The 21,809-nt window shown below is 46.2% G+C and overlaps 1 protein-coding gene across 2 annotated transcripts in view; it reads left to right on the top strand.

Moving 5' to 3' along the window:
• The window catches only part of LOC128689824 (beta-1,3-galactosyltransferase 1), a 957,133-nt gene that overhangs the window by 772,173 nt on the left and 163,151 nt on the right, over positions 1-21,809 (top strand). The window contains exon 4 of one of the 2 annotated variants that reach the window (XM_070087677.1): positions 6,154-6,363. In XM_070087677.1, the coding sequence (XP_069943778.1) occupies positions 6,154-6,363 (210 nt within the window). The other variant, XM_053778315.2, reaches the window with a different exon arrangement.

Here is a 21,809-nt window from a genome sequence, read left to right as displayed (position 1 = left end):
TCAGCTATGTGTACCTGTGTCACCAGTAGTGTGTCAGCTATGTGTGTCTATGTGTACCTGTGTCACTATGTGTACCTGTGTCACCACTAGTGTGTGTCAGCTATGTGTACCTGTGTCACCACTAGTGTGTGTCAGCTATGTGTACCTGTGTCACCAGTAGTGTGTCGTGTACCTGTGTCACCACTAGTGTGTGTCAGCTATGTGTACCTGTGTCACCAGTAGTGTGTCAGCTATGTGTACCTGTGTCACCAGTAGTGTGTGTCAGCTATGTGTACCTGTGTCACCAGTAGTGTGTCAGCTATGTGTACCTGTGTCACCACTAGTGTGTGTCAGCTATGTGTACCTGTGTCACCACTAGTGTGTGTCAGCTATGTGTACCTGTGTCACCAGTAGTGTGTCAGCTATGTGTACCTGTGTCACCAGTAGTGTGTGTCAGCTATGTGTACCTGTGTCACCAGTAGTGTGTCAGCTATGTGTACCTGTGTCACCACTAGTGTGTGTCAGCTATGTGTACCTGTGTCAATGTTATACAAATGTATGTGAATATATATATATATATATATATATATATATATATATATATATATATATATATATATATATATATATATATATATATATATATATATGTATATATATATATATATATATATATATATATATATATATATATATATATATATATATATATATGTATATATATATGCAATAAGATCACAGTAAACAGGTGATTTCAGAATATGCAAAACAACCACTCTGAAGGAATAGAGAAATTCCAAGCGCTTTCGTGACTACTCACATTATCAAGGAACTATGAAAGTAAAGCATCCAAGGAAGCTATATAAGGGGTCAGGCCAGCACCTCACTATCAGATCCCACAACGGTTCAACACCTGACGCGCGGCGACCCAACTTGGATAGGTCCTTTGCACAACTCACCCACAAACTATTCTACCCAAGAAAATTTAAAAATTAATAATTTACACTGGACAAATAATAATTTTTAAATTTTCTTGGGTAGAATAGTTTGTGGGTGAGTTGTGCAAAGGACCTATCCAAGTTGGGTCGGCGCGCGTCAGGTGTTTAACCGTTGTGGGATCTGATAGTGAGGTGCTGGCCTGACCCCTTATATAGCTTCCTTGGATGCTTTACTTTCATAGTTCCTTGATAATGTGAGTAGTCATGAAAGCGCTTGGAATTTCTCTATTCTTTCAGAGTGGTTGTTTTGCATATTCTGAAATCACCTGTTTACTGTGATCTTATTGCATATATATATATATATATATATATATATATATATATATATATATATATATATATATATATATATATATATATATATATATATATATATTATATGTTGATATTTCCTATAATGTTGGTTGAATATAAATAATAATAAAAATTTTAATTACATTTCTAATAATAATAATAATAATGATAATAATAATAATAATAATAATAATAATAATAATAATAAACAATTTGGTACATTAATAATGTAACAATAATAATGATAATTATAATTACATTAAGAGTTGTATAATATTATTATAAATTAATACTCTCAATAACAAACAATTCCATCACTAACAACAAATACAATTATAGTTACATACACACAGATTATATTTAATTCAAGTTAGCTGTCATAAATCATAAAAATAGCTTACGATTATCTGAAATTGGATGACTGTTCAGGTGTCAGCAGGGGCGTCGTAAATAAGAAATTTAAGAAGTTCTGTGAACCAGTGAACTACCTACATCTGGAGTATCACACACACACACACACACACACACACACACACACACACACACACACACACACACACACAGAAGGGGCTCCAGAAAGACGGAGAGGTGGGGTACACCACCATGTGCTGGACACAGTGCACACAACCGAGGAAGAAGTGAAGAGGCTTCTGAGTGAGCTAGATACCTCAAAGGCAATGGAGCCGGATAACATCTCCCCATGGATATTGAGAGAGGGAGCAGAGGCGCTATGTGTACCCCTAACAACAATATTCAATTCATCTATCGAAACAGGGAGATTGCCTGAGCATGGAAGACAGCAAATGTAGTCCCAATCTTTAAAAAAGGAGACAGACATGAAGCATTAAACTACAGACCAGTGTCACTGACATGTATAGTATGCAAAATCATGGAGAAGATTATCAGGAGAAGAGTGGTGGAACACCTAGAAAGGAACGATCTCATCAACAGCAGCCAACATGGTTTCAGGGACGGGAAATCCTGTGTCACAAACCTACTGGAGTTCTATGACATGGTGACAGCAGTAAGACAAGAGAGAGAGGGGTGGGTGGATTGCATTTTCTTGGACTGCAAGAAGGCGTTTGACACAGTTCCACACAAGAGATTGGTGCAAAAACTGGAGGACCAAGCAGGGATAACAGGGAAGGCACTACAATGGATCAGAGAATACTTGTCAGGAAGACAGCAGCGAGTCATGGTACGTGGCGAGGTGTCAGAGTGGGCACCTGTGACCAGCGGGGTCCCACAGGGGTCAGTCCTAGGACCAGTGCTGTTTCTGGTATTTGTGAACGACATGACGGAAGGAATAGACTCTGAGGTGTCCCTGTTTGCAGATGACGTGAAGTTGATGAGAAGAATTCACTCGATCGAAGACCAGGCAGAACTACAAAGGGATCTGGACAGGCTGCAGACCTGGTCCAGCAATTGGCTCCTGGAGTTCAATCCCACCAAGTGCAAAGTCATGAAGATTGGGGAAGGGCAAAGAAGACCGCAGACGGAGTACAGTCTAGGGGGCCAGAGACTACAAACCTCACTCAAGGAAAAAGATCTTGGGGTGAGTATAACACCAGGCACATCTCCTGAAGCGCACATCAACCAAATAACTGCTGCAGCATATGGGCGCCTAGCAAACCTCAGAACAGCATTCCGACATCTTAATAAGGAATCAATCAGGACCCTGTACACCGTGTACGTTAGGCCCATATTGGAGTATGCGGCACCAGTTTGAAACCCACACCTAGCCAAGCACGTAAAGAAACTAGAGAAAGTGCAAAGGTTTGCAACAAGACTAGTCCCAGAGCTAAGAGGTATGTCCTACGAGGAGAGGTTAAGGGAAATCAACCTGACGACACTGGAGGACAGGAGAGATAGGGGGGACATGATAACGACATACAAAATACTGAGAGGAATTGACAAGGTGGACAAAGACAGGATGTTCCAGAGATTGGACACAGTAACAAGGGGACACAGTTGGAAGTTGAAGACACAGATGAATCACCGGGATCTTAGGAATATTTCTTCAGCCACAGAGTAGTCAGTAAGTGGAATAGTTTGGGAAGCGAGGTAGTGGAGGCAGGATCCATACATAGCTTTAAGCAGAGGTATGATGAAGCTCACGGCTCAGGGAGAGTGACCTAGTAGCGATCAGTGAAGAGGCGGGGCCAGGAGCTCGGACTCGACCCCCGCAACCTCAACTAGGTGAGTACAACTAGGTGAGCGCACACACACACACACACACACACACACACACACACACACACACACACACACACACACACACACACACACACACACACACACACACACACACACACACACACACACACACACACACACACACACACACACGAAGGATGAACCAGCAAGACTAGACCTCGTATACACCTTGAATAGTTCAGACATCGACGTCACATACGAAAGGCCCATCGGAGCTAGTTATCACCTGGTTCTGAGCTTCGAATACATAGTGGAGTTACAAGTGGAGAAGGTAAGAGGAGTAGGATGGGAAAAGCCAAAAATTAAAGGGTAAGGGGACTACGCAGGCATGAGGAACTTCCTGCAAGAGGTTCAGTGGGAAAGAGAATTGGTAAGAAAATCAGTAAACGAAATCTACTACGTGACAACAAAATGCAAGGAGGCAGAGGAGAGGTTTGTTCCTAAGAGCAAGATAGATAATGGAAAGACCAGAATGAGTCCTTGGTTCACCCAAAAGTGTAGGGAGGCATAAACTAAGTGCGCTAGAGAATGGAAAAAGTACAGAAGACGAAGGAAAATAAAGAGAAATGAATATGAACAGATAAGGAGTGAGGCTCAGCGACAATACGAAAACGGCATAGCATCGAAAGTCAACTCTGACCCAAAGCTGTTGTATAGCCACATCAGAAGGAAAACAACAGTCAAGGACCAGGTATCTGGCTGAGGAAGGAAGGTGGGGGATTTAACAAGAAACGATGGAGAAGTGAGGAGCTTAATATGAGATTTAAATAAGTATTCACAGTGGAGACAGGAAGGACTCCAGGAAGTCAGAATAGGGGAGTAAACCAATATGGGATACACCAACAAGTGCTGGATGAAATGCACACAACCGAGAGGAGGTGAAGAAACTGCCATGTGAACTTGATACCTCAAAGATGGAGGGACCGGACATCTCTCTGTGGGTCCTTAGAGAAGGAGTAGAGACCCTGTTTGTGCCACTAACAAAAAACTTCAACACATCTATTGAAACTGGGCAACTACGTGAGGTATGGAAGGTGGCAAATGTAGTCCCAGTTTTTAAGAAATGAGATAGACATGAGGCATTAAACTGCAGGTCAGTGTCACTTTCGTGTGTAGTATGCAAAGTCATAGAGAAGATTATCAGGAGGAGAGTGGTGGAGCACCTAGAAAGGAACAACCTTATAAACGCCAACCAGCACAGTTTCAGGGAAGGGAAATTATGTGTCACAAACCTATTGGAGGTTTATGACAAGGTAATGGAAGTAAGACACAAGAGAGAGAGAGAGAGAGGAGTGGGCAGATTCCACCTTCTTGAACTGCAAGAAGGCCTTCGACACAGTTCCTAGCAAGAAGTTAGTGCAAAAGCTTGAGGATCAGGCATGCATAACAGGAAAGGCACTGCAATGAATTACAGAATACCTGACAAGGAGGCAACGAGTCATGGTACGTGACGAAGCGTCAGAGTGAGTGCCTGTGATGAGCGGCATTCCACGGGGGTCAGTTCTAGGACCAATGCTGTTTTCGGTATATGTGAATGACATAAAGGAACGGATAGACTCAGAAGTGTCCCTGTTTGCAGATGATGTGAAGTTAATGAGGAGAATTGAATTGGATGAGGATCAGGGAGGACTACAGAGACCTTAACAGGCTGGAAGCCTGCTCCATCAACTGGCTCCTCGAATTTAACCCTGCCAAATGTAAAGTCATGAAGATTGGGGAAGGGCAAAGAAGACTGCGGACTATAGGCTAGGTGGCCAAAGACTGCAAACCTCACTCAAGGAAAAGGATCTTGGGGTGAGTATAATACCGAGCACATCTCCTAAGGCGTACATCAACCAGATAACTGCTGCAGCATATGGGTGCCTGGCAGACCTAAGAATAGCATTCCGATACCTCAGTAAGGAATCGTTAGGCTTTTTATACCTTGTACGTCAGGCCCATATTGGAGTATGCAGCACCAGTTTGGAACCCACACCTGATCAAGCACGTCAAGAAATTAAAAAAAGTACAGAGCTAAGGGGAATGTTCTACGAGGAAAGGTTAAGAGAAATCGGCCTGACGATCCTGGAGGATAGGATGGTTAGGGAAGACGTGATAACGATGTCTACAATACTGCGAGGACAGAGACAGGATGTTCCAGAGATGGGACACAGAAACAAGGGGTCACAGTTGGAAATTGAAGACTCAGATGAGTCAAAGGGATGTTAGGAAGTATTTCTTCAGTGATAGAGTTGTTAGGAAGTGGAATAGTCTGGCAAGTGGTGTAGTGGAGGCAGGAACCATACATAGCTTTAAGACGAAGTATGATAAAGTTCATGGAGCAGGGAGAGAAAGGACCTAGTAGCGATCAGTTGGGCCAGGAACTGAGTCTCGACCCCTGCAACAACAAATAGGTGAGTACAAATAGATGAGTACACACACACACACACACACACACACACACACACACACACACACACACACACACACACACACACACACACACACACACACACACACACACACGCTTGCATGCATACACACACACAGGCTTGCATACATTAAATGTCACATGCACTACACCCACCTCATCCATAAATGCAACAGATTAAACTCTAAGGGTGTATGAGGGAGTCTAATGTTTACTAACCTGGAGGTTAACATGAGTGTTTTGTTTCTCCCACAGTTGGCAGTGGGCGATCCAACGAAAGTGTTGTGTCTCTGGCTGGCGTCAGGACGCTACAGAGCGGTCCACGGATCCTGCCACCATTGCCTCAAGACGCCAGCGAGCCTCAGGCGGTCGTTGCTAGCGAAACAGATGCCACCACTGTGATAAACTCTCCAACGACATCAGTAGTCAGCGGGCATCACATCGACAACACCACCGTCATCCAAGGTAGTGGCTCCTCTGATGCCGTCAGCCACATCAGGTTTGACAGTATGTCGCAGGCCCTTGGGGAAGACACCTCCGGGGCTCTTGTCGAAGAGGACTTGGGTGTTCTCGGAGACGGCAGCCTGGTCGGGGCAGGTGGTGTGGAGGCCACCAATTTGGGTAGCGGCTCCACAAGAGGCTTTGAAGCCAGTGTAGCCGTGCCGGCAGCTCTGGAGGCTGTTAGCTCGGCATCCCTGGCCTTCCCTGACCCGCCCACAGCCCTGCTGCGGCGTTCCCCAGCCTCCACCTCCCGCCCCGCCCCGCATGCCCTTCCAGGAACCTCGGTAATACCCCACAGGACAGGCATTCCTCGTGGTCCAGTCCGCCTGCCACCCCCCATCCCTGTGTCCGGCGCTAAGTCAGAGGGCGCCTCGTACCCCTACCGCCATAGTAACACACGGTACGACCGTCGCAACTTGGTCTACACCTACCAGGGGCGGGATGCCTACGCTCACCCGCCTTATGGTCCCCCCTATGATCCCTACAGTGCCGCCTTCAGCAGAGAGAATGCTGCTCAGCGGGCCCTCTACACCCACAGTCACGCCATGGCCAAGATGGGAGGGCTCTCTCCCTCGCAGAACGACCTGTCGCCTGTGTACGACTCGTTCGCTTACCCCGACGGTCGTGACCTGACCATGGGGGAGGAAGTGCCCCCTCCCGGTCGTCCAGGTAACCAGCAGCTGCATGGCAGGGTTGTGTTGGCCCCAACGGGATCACACCCGGCTGCGGCGCCTCCGCTACACCTCTTGATGGCTTCGTCGTGCATGACTTGTCCGGGAAACTCTTCATTTTCTCTGTTGACCTCAGTCGAATTCTTTTATCTCTACGATAAAATACAAATGCATCCCTCCTTCCGTAGCAACTTATTATATTTTGTCTGTTGTCTGTGTAGCTCGGGATATTAATATATTTTCCTCAAACATTTTAAACTTCCAAAAAAATTAGAATGACTTGCATGTGTTGGAAATCTATGTAAGATTCAAATCTTTCTTATCTTCCTATCGCTTGCCCAACAGTGAAACAAGTAATGGATGCTCTACCTGAAGTAACTTAAATGAACGACACTACATGGAAACCTTGCCCGGACAGGAATGTATACATCTCGAGAGTTGATGTTTTCTGGATGTGGATGCTTCATTTACCTGGAGAGCTTCTGGTTGTAAGTGTTCCTTCGTGTTCCTGCAGAGCCTTTGCCTGTGAGTACATTTTGATGTGCATAGAGCACTCATGATTATATCTCTCTGTACTTGGAGAGCTGCTCTTTGTTGGTATCTTTGTGTACCAGGACAACAATTGACTGAGTACTTCTTTGTGAACCTGGAAATCCTCTGGCTGTGGGTGTCTTCGTATACCTGGATAACCTCAGGCTGAAAGTATCTCAATGTATCTGGAAAATCTCTGATTGTCTCCCTTTGTGTTCCTGAAGAGCGTTTGACTGCGGGTGCCTTAATGTACTTGGAAATCCCCTAGATATAAGTGCTTCTTCGCATACCTGGAAAGAACCTGGATGCGGGTACTTTTTTTGTGTACCAGGCCTCTGGTTGTGAGCACTTCTTTGTGTGCCGGGAGAGTCTATAGCTGCGAGTGTTTCCTCGTGTACCTGGAGAGCCTCTGAATGCAAATGCTCAGTGTACCTGGAGAGCCTCTTGCTACGAGTGTTCTCTCGTGAACCTGGAGAGTCACTGGCTGCGAGGGCTTCTTCATGCACATAGAGAGTTTTTCTTTCTCTTCATGTACGTGGAGAGCTTTTACTTTGTGGGTTTCTTCATGTACCTGAAGACCATCTTGCTGAGCAATCCTTCGTGTACCTGGAGAGCCTTTGACCATGAGTTCTTACTTTTGTACCAGGAAATCCTCTGGCTGGGGGGTGATTCTTCTATGGATCCGGAAGGAGATTGGTTACGGGTTTCTTCGTGTACTTGACGAGTCTAAACAGGTCAAAGCTGGCTGGTGGCTTGCGTGTTTTATTAGTAGATTTATTTCCTGAGAAGGATTTTGAGGCCACTTTACACTGTACCATACCCCAGACTAACTCCAACACAAGAGACCATTTTCAGTACCATAGATCCATTGTGACACCGCAGACTCTCTATCACTACACACGATTCGCCCAGTACCATGGATCAGTGCGAAACCACAGACTCACTATCACTACACACACAGTCCAGTACCACTGATCACTGCGACACCACAGACTCACTATCACTGCACACACAGTCCAGTACCACTGATCATTGCGATACCACACTCACTATCACTACACACACAGTCCAGTACCACTGATCATTGCCACACCACACTCACTATCACTACACACACAGTCTGGTACCACTGATCATTGCGACACCACAGTCTCACTATCACTACAAACACAGTCCAGTACCACTGATCATTGCAACACCACAGACTCACTATCATTACACACACAGTTCAGTACCACTGATCATTGCGACACCACAGACTCACTATTGCTACACACACACAGTCCAGTACCACTGATCATTGCGACACCACAGACTCACTATCACTACACACACAGTCCAGTACCACTGATCATTGCGACACCACAGACTCACTATCATTACACACACAGTCCAGTACCACTGATCATTGCGACACCACAGACTCACTATCATTACACACACAGTCCAGTACCACTGATCATTGCGACACCACAGACTCACTATCAATACACACACAGTCCAGTACCACTGATCATTGCGACACCACAGACTCACTATCACTACACACACAGTCCAGTACCACTGATCATTGCGACACCACAGACTCACAATCAGTACACACACAGTCCAGTACCACTGATCATTCCGACATCACAGAATCACTATCAATATACACACAGTCCAGTACCACTGATCATTGCGACACCACAGATTCACTATCAATACACACACACAATCCAGTACCACTGATCATTGTGACACCACAGAGTCACTATCAATACACACACAGTCCAATACCACTGATCATTGCCACACCACAGACTCACTATCACTACACACAGTCCAGTACCACTGATCATTGCGACACCACAGACTCACTATCACTACACACAGTCCAGTACCACTGATCATTGCGACACCACAGACTCACTATCACTACACATACAGTCCAATACCACTGATCATTGCGACACCACAGACTCACTATCACTACACATACAGTCCAATACCACTGATCATTGCGACACCACAGACTCACTATCACTACACACATGCCAGTACCACTGATCATTGAGACACCACAGAGTCACTGTCGCTACACACACAGTCCAGTACCACTGATCATTGAGACACCACAGACTCACTATCACTACACACACAGTCCAGAAAAACTGATCAGTGCGACACCACAGACTCACTTTCACTACACACACAGTCCTTTACCACTGATCATTGCGGCACCACAAACTCACTATCAATACACACACAGTCCAGTACCACTGATCATTGCGACACCACAGACTCACTATCACTACACACACAGTTCAGTACCACTGATCATTGCGACACCACAGACTCATTATCACTACACACACAGTCCAGTATCACTGCGACACCACAGACTCACTATTGCTACACACACACAGTCCAGTACCACTGATAATTGCGACACCAATGACTCACTATCATTACACACACAGTCCAGTACCACTGATCATTGCGACACCACAGAGTCACTATCAATACACACACAGTCAATTACCACTGATCATTGCGACATCACAGTCACTATCAATACACACACAGTCCAGTACCACTGATCATTGCGACACCATTGAGTCACTATCAATACAAACTCAGTCCACTGCCACTGATCATTGCGACACCACAGATTCACTATCAATACACACACAGTCCAGTACCACTGATCATTGTGACACCACAGAGTCACTATCAATACACACACAGTCCAGTACCACTAATCATTGTGACACCACAGAGTCACTATCAATGCACTCACAGGTCAGTACCGCTGATCATTGCGACACCACAAACTCACTCTCAGTACTCAGTTCAGTACCACTGATCATTGCGACACCACAGACTCACTATCAATACACACACAGTCCAGTACCACTGATCATTGCGACACCACAGACTCACTATCACTACACACAGAGTCCAGTACCACTGATCATTGCGACACCACAGATTCACTATCACTACACACACAGTCCAGTACCACTGATCATTGCGACACCACAGATTCACTACCACTACACACACAGTACAGTACCACTGATCATTGCGACACCACAGACTCACTATTACTACACACGCACAGTTCAGTACCACTGATTTTTGCGACACCACAGATTCACTATCACTACACACGCAGTCCAATACCACTGATCATTGCGACACCACAGATTCCCTATCAATACACACACAGTCCCGTACCACTGATCATTGCGACACCACAGAGTCACTATTACTACACACGCAGTCCAGTGCCACTGATCATTGCGACACCACAAACTCACTATCACTACACTCACAGTCTAGTACCACAGATCATTGCGACACCACAGATTCACTATCACTATACACACGCAGTCCAGTACCACTGATCATTGCGACACCACAGATTCACTATCAATACACACTGTCCAGTACCACTGATCATTGCGACACCACAGATTCACTATTGCTACACACACAGTCCAGCACCACTGATCATTGCGACACCACAGATTCACTATTGCTACACACACAGTCCAGTACCACTGATCATTGCGACAAAACAGATTCACTATAAATACACACTGTCCAGTACCACTGATCATTGCGACACCACAGATTCACTATCGCTACACACACAGTCCAGCACCACTGATCATTGCGACACCACAGATTCACTATTGCTACACACCCAGTCCAGTACCACTGATCATTGCAACACCACAGACTCACTATCATTACACACACAGTTCAGTACCACTGATCACTGCGACACCACAGACTCACTATTGCTACACACACACACAGTCCAGTACCACTGATCATTGCGACACCACAGAATCACTATCACTACACACACAGTCCAGTACCACTGATCATTGCGACACCACAGACTCACAATCAATACACACACAGTCCAGTACCACTGATCATTGCGACACCACAGACTCACAATCAGTACACACACAATCCAGTACCACTGATCATTCCTACATCACAGAATCACTATCAATATACACAGTCCAGTACCACTGATCATTGCGACACCACAGACTCACTATCATTACACACACAGTCCAGTACCACTGATCATTCCGACATCACAGATTCACTATCAATACACACACAGTCCAATACCACTGATCATTGCCACACCACAGACCCACTATCAATACACACAGTTCAGTACCACTGATGATTGTGACACCAGAGAGTCACTATCACTACACACAGTCCAGTACCACTGATCATTGAGACACCACAGAGTCACTATCACTACACACACAGTCCAGTACCACTGATCATTGCGACACCACAGACTCACTATCACTACACACAGTCCAGTACCACTGATCATTGAGACACCACAGAGTCACTGTCGCTACACACACAGTCCAGTACCACTGATCATTGCGAGACCACAGACTCACTATCACTACACACACTCCAGTACCACTGATCATTGCGAAACCACAGACTCACTATCACTACACACACAGTCCAATACCACTGATCATTGCGACACCACAGACTCACTATCACTACACACATGCCAGTACCACTGATCATTGAGACACCACAGAGTCACTGTCGCTACACACGCAGTCCAGTACCACTGATCATTGAGACACCACAGACTCACTATCACTACACACACAGTCCAGAAAAACTGATCAGTGCGACACCACAGACTCACTTTCACTACACACACAGTCCTTTACCACTGATCATTGCGGCACCACAAACTCACTATCAATACACACACAGTCCAGTACCACTGATCATTGCGACACCACAGACTCACTATCACTACACACACAGTTCAGTACCACTGATCATTGCGACACCACATGCTCACTATCACTACACACACAGTTCAGTACCACTGATCCTTGTGACACCACAGACTCATTATCACTACACACACAGTCCAGTATCACTGCGACACCACAGACTCACTATTGCTACACACACACAGTGCAGTACCACTGATAATTGCGACACCAATGACTCACTATCATTACACACACAGTCCAGTACCACTGATCATTGCGACACCACAGAGTCACTATCAATACACACACAGTCAATTACCACTGATCATTGCGACATCACAGTCACTATCAATACACACACAGTCCAGTACCACTGATCATTGCGACACCATTGAGTCACTATCAATACACGCTCAGTCCACTGCCACTGATCATTGCGACACCACAGATTCACTATCAATACACACTCAGTCCAGTACCACTGATCATTGTGACACCACAGAGTCACTATCAATACACACACAGTCCAGTACCACTGATCATTGTGACACCACAGAGTCACTATCAATGCACTCACAGGTCAGTACCGCTGATCATTGCGACACCACAGAGTCACTATCAATACACACACAGTCCTGTAACACTGATCATTGCGACACCACAAACTCACTATCAGTACACAGTTCAGTACCACTGATCATTGCGACACCACAGACTCACTATCAATACACACACAGTCCAGTACCACTGATCATTGCGACACCACAGACTCACTATCACTACACACACAGTCCAGTACCACTGATCATTGCGACACCACAGATTCACTATCACTACACACACAGTCCAGTACCACTGATCATTGCGACACCACAGATTCACTATCACTACACACACAGTCCAGTACCACTGATCATTGCGACACCACAGACTCACTATTACTACACACGCACAGTTCAGTACCACTGATTTTTGCGACACCACAGATTCACTATCACTACACACGCAGTCCAATACCACTGATCATTGCGACACCACAGATTCCCTATCAATACACACACAGTCCCGTACCACTGATCATTGCGACACCACAAACTCACTATCACTACACTCACAGTCTAGTACCACAGACCATTGCGACACCACAGATTCACTATCACTATACACACACAGTCCAGTACCACTGATCATTGCGACACCACAGATTCACTATCAATACACACTGTCCAGTACCACTGATCATTGCGACACCACAGATTCACTATCGCTACACACACAGTCCAGCACCACTGATCATTGCGACACCACAGATTCACTATTGCTACACACACAGTCCAGTACCACTGATCATTGCGACACCACAAATTCACTATCGCTACATACACAGTCCAGTACCACTGATCATTGCGGCACCAGAGATTCACTATCGCTACACACACACAGTCCAGTACCACTGATCATTGCGACACCACAGATTCACTATCGCTACATACACAGTCCAGTACCACTGATCATTGCGACACCACAAATTCGCTATCGCTACATACACAGTCCAGTACCACTGATCATTGCAACACCACAGATTCACTATCGCTGCACACACAGTCCAGTACCACTGATCATTGCGACACCACAGATCCACTATCACTATACACACAGTCCAGTACCACTGATCATTGCGACACCACAAATTCACTATTGCTACACATACAGTCCAGTACCACTGATCATTACGACACAACAGATTCACTATCGCTACACACACAGTCCAGTACCACTGATCATTGCGACACCACAGATTCACTATCGCTACACACACAGTCCAGTACCACTGATCATTGCGACACCACAGATTCACTAACGCTACACACACAGTCCAGTACCACTGATCATTGCGACACCACAGATTCACTATCACTACACGCACAGTCCAGTACCACTGATCATTGCGACACCACAGATTCACTATTGCTACACACAGTCCAGTACCACTGATCATTGCGACACCACAGATTCATTATTGCTGCACACACAGTCCAATACTACTGATCATTGCGACACCACAGATTCACTATCACTACACACACTGTCCAGTACCACTGATTATTGCGACACCACAGATTCACTATCGCTACACACAGTCCAGTACCACTGATCATTGCGACACCACAGATTCATTATTGCTGCACACACAGTCCAATACTACTGATCATTGCGACACCACAGATTCACTATCACTACACACACTGTCCAGTACCACTGATCATTGCGACACCACAGGTTCATTATTGCTACACACAGTCCAGTACCACTGATCATTGCGACACCACAGAGTCACTATCGCTACACACACAGTCCAGTACCACTGATCATTGCGACACCACAGAGTCACTATCGCTACACACACAGTCCAGTACCACTGATCATTGCGACACCACAGAGTCACTAACGCTAAACACACAGTCCAGTACCACTGATCATTGCGACACCACAGAGTCACTTACGCTACACACACAGTCCAGTACCACTGATCATTGCGACACCACAGTCTCACTATCACTACAAACACAGTCCAGTACCACTGATCATTGCGACACCACAGACTCACTATCACTACACACAAAGTCCAGTACCACTGATCATTGCAACACCACAGACTCACTATCATTACACACACAGTTCAGTACCACTGATCATTGCGACACAACAGACTCACTATCATTACACACACAATCCAGTATCACTGCGACTCCACAGACTCACTATTGCTACACACACAGTTCAGTACCACTGATCATTGCGACACCACAGACTCACTATCATTACACACACAGTCCAGTACCACTGATCATTGCGACACCACAGACTCACAATCAGTACACACACAGTCCAGTACCACTGATCATTCCGACATCACAGTCACTATCAATATACACACAGTCCAGTACCACTGATCATTGTGACACCACAGACTCACTATCAGTACACACACAGTTCAGTACCACTGACCATTGCGACACCACAGACTCACTATCACTACACACGCAGTCCAGTACCACTGATCATTGTGACACCACAGACTCACTATCAGTACACACACAGTTCAGTACCACTGATCATTGCGACACAACAGTCACTATCAATACACACACAATCCAGTACCACTGATCATTGCGACACCACAGAGTCACTATCAATACACACAGTCCAGTACCACTGATCATTGTGACACCACAGTCACTATAAATACACACACAGTACACTACCACTGATCATTGCAACACCACAGAGTCACTATCAATACACACACAGTCCTTTACGACTGATCATTGCGACACCACAAACTCACTATCAACACACACACAGTCCAGTACCACTGATCATTGCGACACCACAGAGTCACTATCAATACACACACAGTCCAGTACCACTGATCATTGCGACACCACAGACTCACTATCAATACACACACAGTCCAGTACCACTGATCATTGCGACACCACAGACTCACTATCAATACACACACAGTTCAGTACCACTGATCATTGCGACACCACAGACTCATTATCACTACACACACAGTCCAGTACCACTGATAATTGCGACACCACAGACTCACTATCATTACACACACAGTCCAGTACCACTGATCATTGCGACACCACAGAGTCACTATCAATACACACACAGTCAATTACCACTGATCATTGCGACATCACAGAGTCACTATCAATACACACACAGTCCAGTACCACTGATCATTGTGACACCATTGAGTCACTATCAATACACGCTCAGTCCACTGTCACTGATCATTGCGACACCACAGATCCACTCTCAATACACACACAGTCCAGTGCCACTGATCATTGTGACACCACAGACTCACTATCAATACACACACAGTCCATTACCACTGATCATTGTGACACCCCAGAGTCACTATCAATGCACTCACAGGTCAGTACCGCTGATCATTGCGACACCACAGAGTCACTATCAATATACACACAGTCCTGTAACACTGATCATTGCGACACCACAAACTCACTATCAGTACTCAGTTCAGTACCACTGATCATTGCGACACCACAGACTCACTATCAATACACACAGTCCAGTACCACTGATCATTGCGACACCACAGACTCACTATCACTACACACACAGTCCAGTAACACTGATCATTGCGACACCACAGATTCACTATTACTACACACGCAGTCCAGTACCACTGATCATTGCGACACCACAGATTCACTATCACTACACACACAGTCCAGTACCACTGATCATTGCGACACCACAGACTCACTATTACTACACACACACAGTTCATTACCACTGATTTTTGCGACTCCACAGATTCACTATCACTACACACGCAGTCCAATACCACTGATCATTGCGACACCACAGACTCACTCAATACACACACAGTCCCGTACCACTGATCATTGCGACACCACAAACTCACTATCACTACACACACAGTCCACTACCACTAATCATTGCGACACCACAGAGTCACTATCACTGCACTCACAGTCTAGTACCACAGATCATTGCGACACCACAGATTCACTATCACTACACACACACAGTCCAGTACCACAGATTCACTATCACTACACACACACAGTCCAGTACCACAGATTCACTATCACTACACACACACAGTCCAGTACCACTGATCATTGCGACACCACAGATTCACTATCAATACACACAGTCCAGTACCACTGATCATTGCGACACCACAGATTCACTATCGCTACACACACAGTCCAGTACCACTGATCATTGCGACACCACAGATTCACTATTGCTACACACACAGTCCAGTACCACTGATCATTGCGACACCACAGATTCACTATTGCTACACACACAGTCCACTACCACTGATCATTGCGACACCACAGATTCACTATCGCTACACACACAGTCCAGTACCATTGATCATTGCGACACCACAGATTCACTATTGCTACACACACAGTCCATTACCACTGATCATTGCGACACCACAGATTCACTATCGCTACACACACAGTCCAGTACCACTGATCATTGCGACACCACAGATTCACTATTGCTACACACACAGTCCAGTACCATTGATCATTGCGACACCACAGAGTCACTATCGCTACACACACAGTCCAGTACCACTGATCATTGCGACACCACAGAGTCACTATCGCTACACGCACAGTCCAGTACCATTGATCATTGCGACACCACAGAGTCACTAACGCTACGCACACAGTCCAGTACCACTGATCGACCACAAGAAGTAACGAATGAAGTTCTATATTATCGTTATTTCTTTGATAACTGTAATTCATGTTTAAATTATATAGTTACATAGTGTCCCAAGAATTTCGACATATAGTATAGGGTGTCTCAAAAGTTTGAACCCATAGTACAGGGTGTCCCATTAGTCTGAACTCATAGTATTGGGCGTCCCACAAATCTTAATCCGTGGTACAGGGTGCCCCAGTACTCTGAACTCACAGTACAGGGCGTCCCACAAGTCTTTATCCATAGTACCGGGTGTCCCATTTGTCTGAACTCGTAGTACAGGGCGTCCCACAAGTGTTAATCCATAGTGCAGGGTGCCCCAGTAGTCTGAACCCTTAGTAGAAGGTGCCCTAGTAGTTTTAACCCATAATAGAGGGTATCCCAATTGTCTGAACCTATAGTACAGGGTGTCCCAGTAGTCTGAACCCATAGTACAGGGTGCTCCAGTAGTCTGAACCCTTAGTAGTGGGTGTCCTAGTAGTTTTAGCCCATAATATCGGGTGTCCCAATTGTCTGAACCTATATTACAAGGGGTCCCAGTTGCCTAAAGCCTTAGTACAGTGTGTCTTCGTAGTCTTTTTTGTTAAATACAGGGTGCCCAGTAGTATTTTACTTAAATACAGGGTGTCCCAGTAGTATTTTCCTTAAATATGGGGTGTCCCAGTAGTATTTTCCTTAAATACAGAGTGTCCCGGTAGTATTTTCCTTAAATACAGGGTGTCCCAGTAGTCTGGAACCACATTGAATATGCACAAATTACACATAGTTTATTTATTTATTCGTCAGTCATAAAGCCCACTGATATTGTCAAACTTCTCAAGCCTGGCAGAAAAACAATTGCCAAAAACTATATATCATACATTTTCAAAATCTTTGAACGTGTCCTAAGAAGCAAGATTGTCAATCAAATGGAACTGCAACAATTGTACAATCCAGGGTAGCATGTGTGTAGATCAGATCGCTGCTGCCTGTCACAATTGCTAGACAATCGAGATATGGTTTCGGATGTACTGGAAGACATGCTAAATGTTGGTATTATGTACACTGACTCCCATTAAGTTTTCAAGTCAGACCAATGGTTTCCTAGCACACAAAATGCGTACCGAAGAAATAACTGGTAGAATGGGCAGATGGATATTTGACTTCGAAACAAATAGAACCCAGAGAGTAGAAGAAAACAGAGTGAAGCCGGAGGCTGCTACAGTGCAAAGCTCTGCTCCTCAAAACAGAGTGAAGCCGGAGGCTGCTACAGTGCAAAGTTCTGCTCCTCAAGGCACAGTATTCGCCCCACTTCTGTTCTTCATGCTAACATCCGACATGGACAAGGGCATATATCACAGCACAGTAACATCCTCTGCTAATTACACCAGGAACTCAATAAAAGTATCTTCTATCGAAGACAGCAAATATTCAAGAGGATATAAACAAAGTTATCCATCGGGCCCCAGACAACAATGTTACGTTCAATAAAGACAAATTTCAGTTGTCTCGCTGTGGAAGAATAGAAGAAATGAAGATTGCAATGGAGTACAAGACAAACTCAAATCATTCATTGGAGTGGAAGCTCCATGTGAGAGACTTGAGACGGATGATATCAGAAGATGTTATGTTCAAGGATCATAACAATGTTGTTATTAAACTCACAGAACAAGTTGAGACGGAACACTTGGAATGTGAGTCCTAGAATACACTGGCCAGTGAGTACTGTTGCTACTGTTACAGCAAGGAAAATGATAAGATGGATAACTAGAACTGTGACGACAAGGGATACTGATCCAATGATGAGATGAACTCTGGTTCGTGCGTTGGACTGCATTCGGCCAGCAGTAATAGCTTGGTAGATCAGTCCATGACCTGCCGTGAGGCCTGAGGAAAAAATTTGATCTGAAAGTATTATTTTAAATATTTTTCTTTAGCCACTTTAGTGCTGGAGAAATGTTTGATTGCAGACGATATCACCAGTCTTGTGGGACGTCCTATGATCTCACCAGTCTTGTGGTAGCGTGGTTACCTCTCACCGGTCGGCTTGGAGTCGTAGATGACAGTCACATGGCGTGGTTACCTCTCACCGGTCGGCTTGGAGTCGTAGATGACACTCACATGGCGTGGTTACCTCTCACCGGTCGGCTTGGAGTCGTAGATGACAGTCACATGGCGTGGTTACCTCTCACCGGTCGGCTTGGAGTCGTAGATGACACTCACATGGCGTGGTTACCTCTCACCGGTCGGCTTGGAGTCGTAGATGACAGTCACATGGCGTGGTTACCTCTCACCGGTCGGCTTGGAGTCGTAGATGACAGTCACATGGCGTGGTTACCTCTCACCGGTCGGCTTGGAGTCGTAGATGACACTCACATGGCGTGGTTACCTCTCACCGGTCAGCTTGGAGTCGTAGATGACAGTCACGTGGCAGGGTTACCTCTCACCGGTCAGCTTGGAGTCGTAGATGACACTCACATGGCGTGGTTACCTCTCACCGGTCAGCTTGGAGTCGTAGATGACAGTCACGTGGCAGGGTTACCTCTCACCGGTCAGCTTGGAGTCGTAGATGACACTCACATGGCGTGGTTACCTCTCACCGGTCAGCTTGGAGTCGTAGATGACAGTCACGTGGCAGGGTTACCTCTCACCGGTCGGCTTGGAGTCGTAGATGACAGTCACATGGCGTGGTTACCTCTCACCGGTCAGCTTGGAGTCGTAGATGACAGTCACATGGCGTGGTTACCTCTCATCGGTCAGTTTGGAGTCGTAGATGACAGTCACATGGCGTGGTTACCTCTCACCGGTCAGCTTGGAGTCGTAGATGACAGTCACATGGCGTGGTTACCTCTCACCGGTCAGCTTGGAGTCGTAGATGACAGTCACATGGCGTGGTTACCTCTCACCGGTCAGCTTGGAGTCGTAGATGACAGTCACATGGCGGGCTTACCTCTCGTAGTTGAAAGTCACATGGCGGGGTTACCTCTCACCGGTCAGCTTGGAGTCGTAGTTGACAGTCACATGGCGGGCTTACCTCTCACCGGTCGGCTTGGAGTCGTAGATGACAGTCACATGGCGGGGTTACCTCTCACCGGTCAGCTTGGAGTCGTAGATGACACTCACATGGCGTGGTTACCTCTCACCGGTCAGCTTGGAGTCGTAGTTGACAGTCACATGGCGTGGTTACCTCTCACCGGTCAGCTTGGAGTCGTAGATGACACTCACATGGCGTGGTTACCTCTCACCGGTCAGCTTGGAGTCGTAGATGACAGTCACATGGCGTGGTTACCTCTCATCGGTCAGCTTGGAGTCGTAGATGACAGTCACATGGCGTGGTTACCTCTCACCGGTCAGCTTGGAGTCGTAGATGACAGTCACATGGCGGGGTTACCTCTCACCGGTCAGCTTGGAGTCGTAGTTGACAGTCACATGGCGGGCTTACCTCTCACCGGTCGGCTTGGAGTCGTAGATGACAGTCACATGGCGGGGTTACCTCTCACCGGTCAGCTTGGAGTCGTAGATGACACTCACATGGCGTGGTTACCTCTCACCGGTCAGCTTGGAGTCGTAGATGACAGTCACATGGCGGGGTTACCTCTCACCGGTCAGCTTGGAGTCGTAGCTGACAGTCACATGGCGTGGTTACCTCTCACCGGTCAGCTTGGAGTCGTAGATGACACTCACATGGCGTGGTTACCTCTCACCGGTCAGCTTGGAGTCGTAGATGACAGTCACATGGCGTGGTTACCTCTCACCGGTCAGCTTGGAGTCGTAGTTGACAGTCACATGGCGTGGTTACCTCTCACCGGTCAGCTTGGAGTCGTAGATGACAGTCACATGGCGTGGTTACCTCTCACCGGTCAGCTTGGAGTCGTAGATGACAGTCACATGGCGTGGTTACCTCTCATCGGTCAGTTTGGAGTCGTAGATGACAGTCACATGGCGTGGTTACCTCTCACCGGTCAGCTTGGAGTCGTAGATGACAGTCACGTGGCAGGGTTACCTCTCACCGGTCAGCTTGGAGTCGTAGCTGACAGTCACGTGGCGTGGTTACCTCTCACCGGTCAGCTTGGAGTCGTAGATGACAGTCACGTGGCAGGGTTACCTCTCACCGGTCAGCTTGGAGTCGTAGTTGACAGTCACG

The sequence above is a fragment of the Cherax quadricarinatus genome, chromosome 22 (genome assembly GCF_038502225.1).
Source record: "Cherax quadricarinatus isolate ZL_2023a chromosome 22, ASM3850222v1, whole genome shotgun sequence".
Lineage (NCBI taxonomy): Eukaryota > Metazoa > Arthropoda > Malacostraca > Decapoda > Parastacidae > Cherax > Cherax quadricarinatus.
The sequence above is the reverse complement of the archived record's forward strand: the minus strand, read 5'-3'. Positions and strand labels throughout refer to the sequence as shown.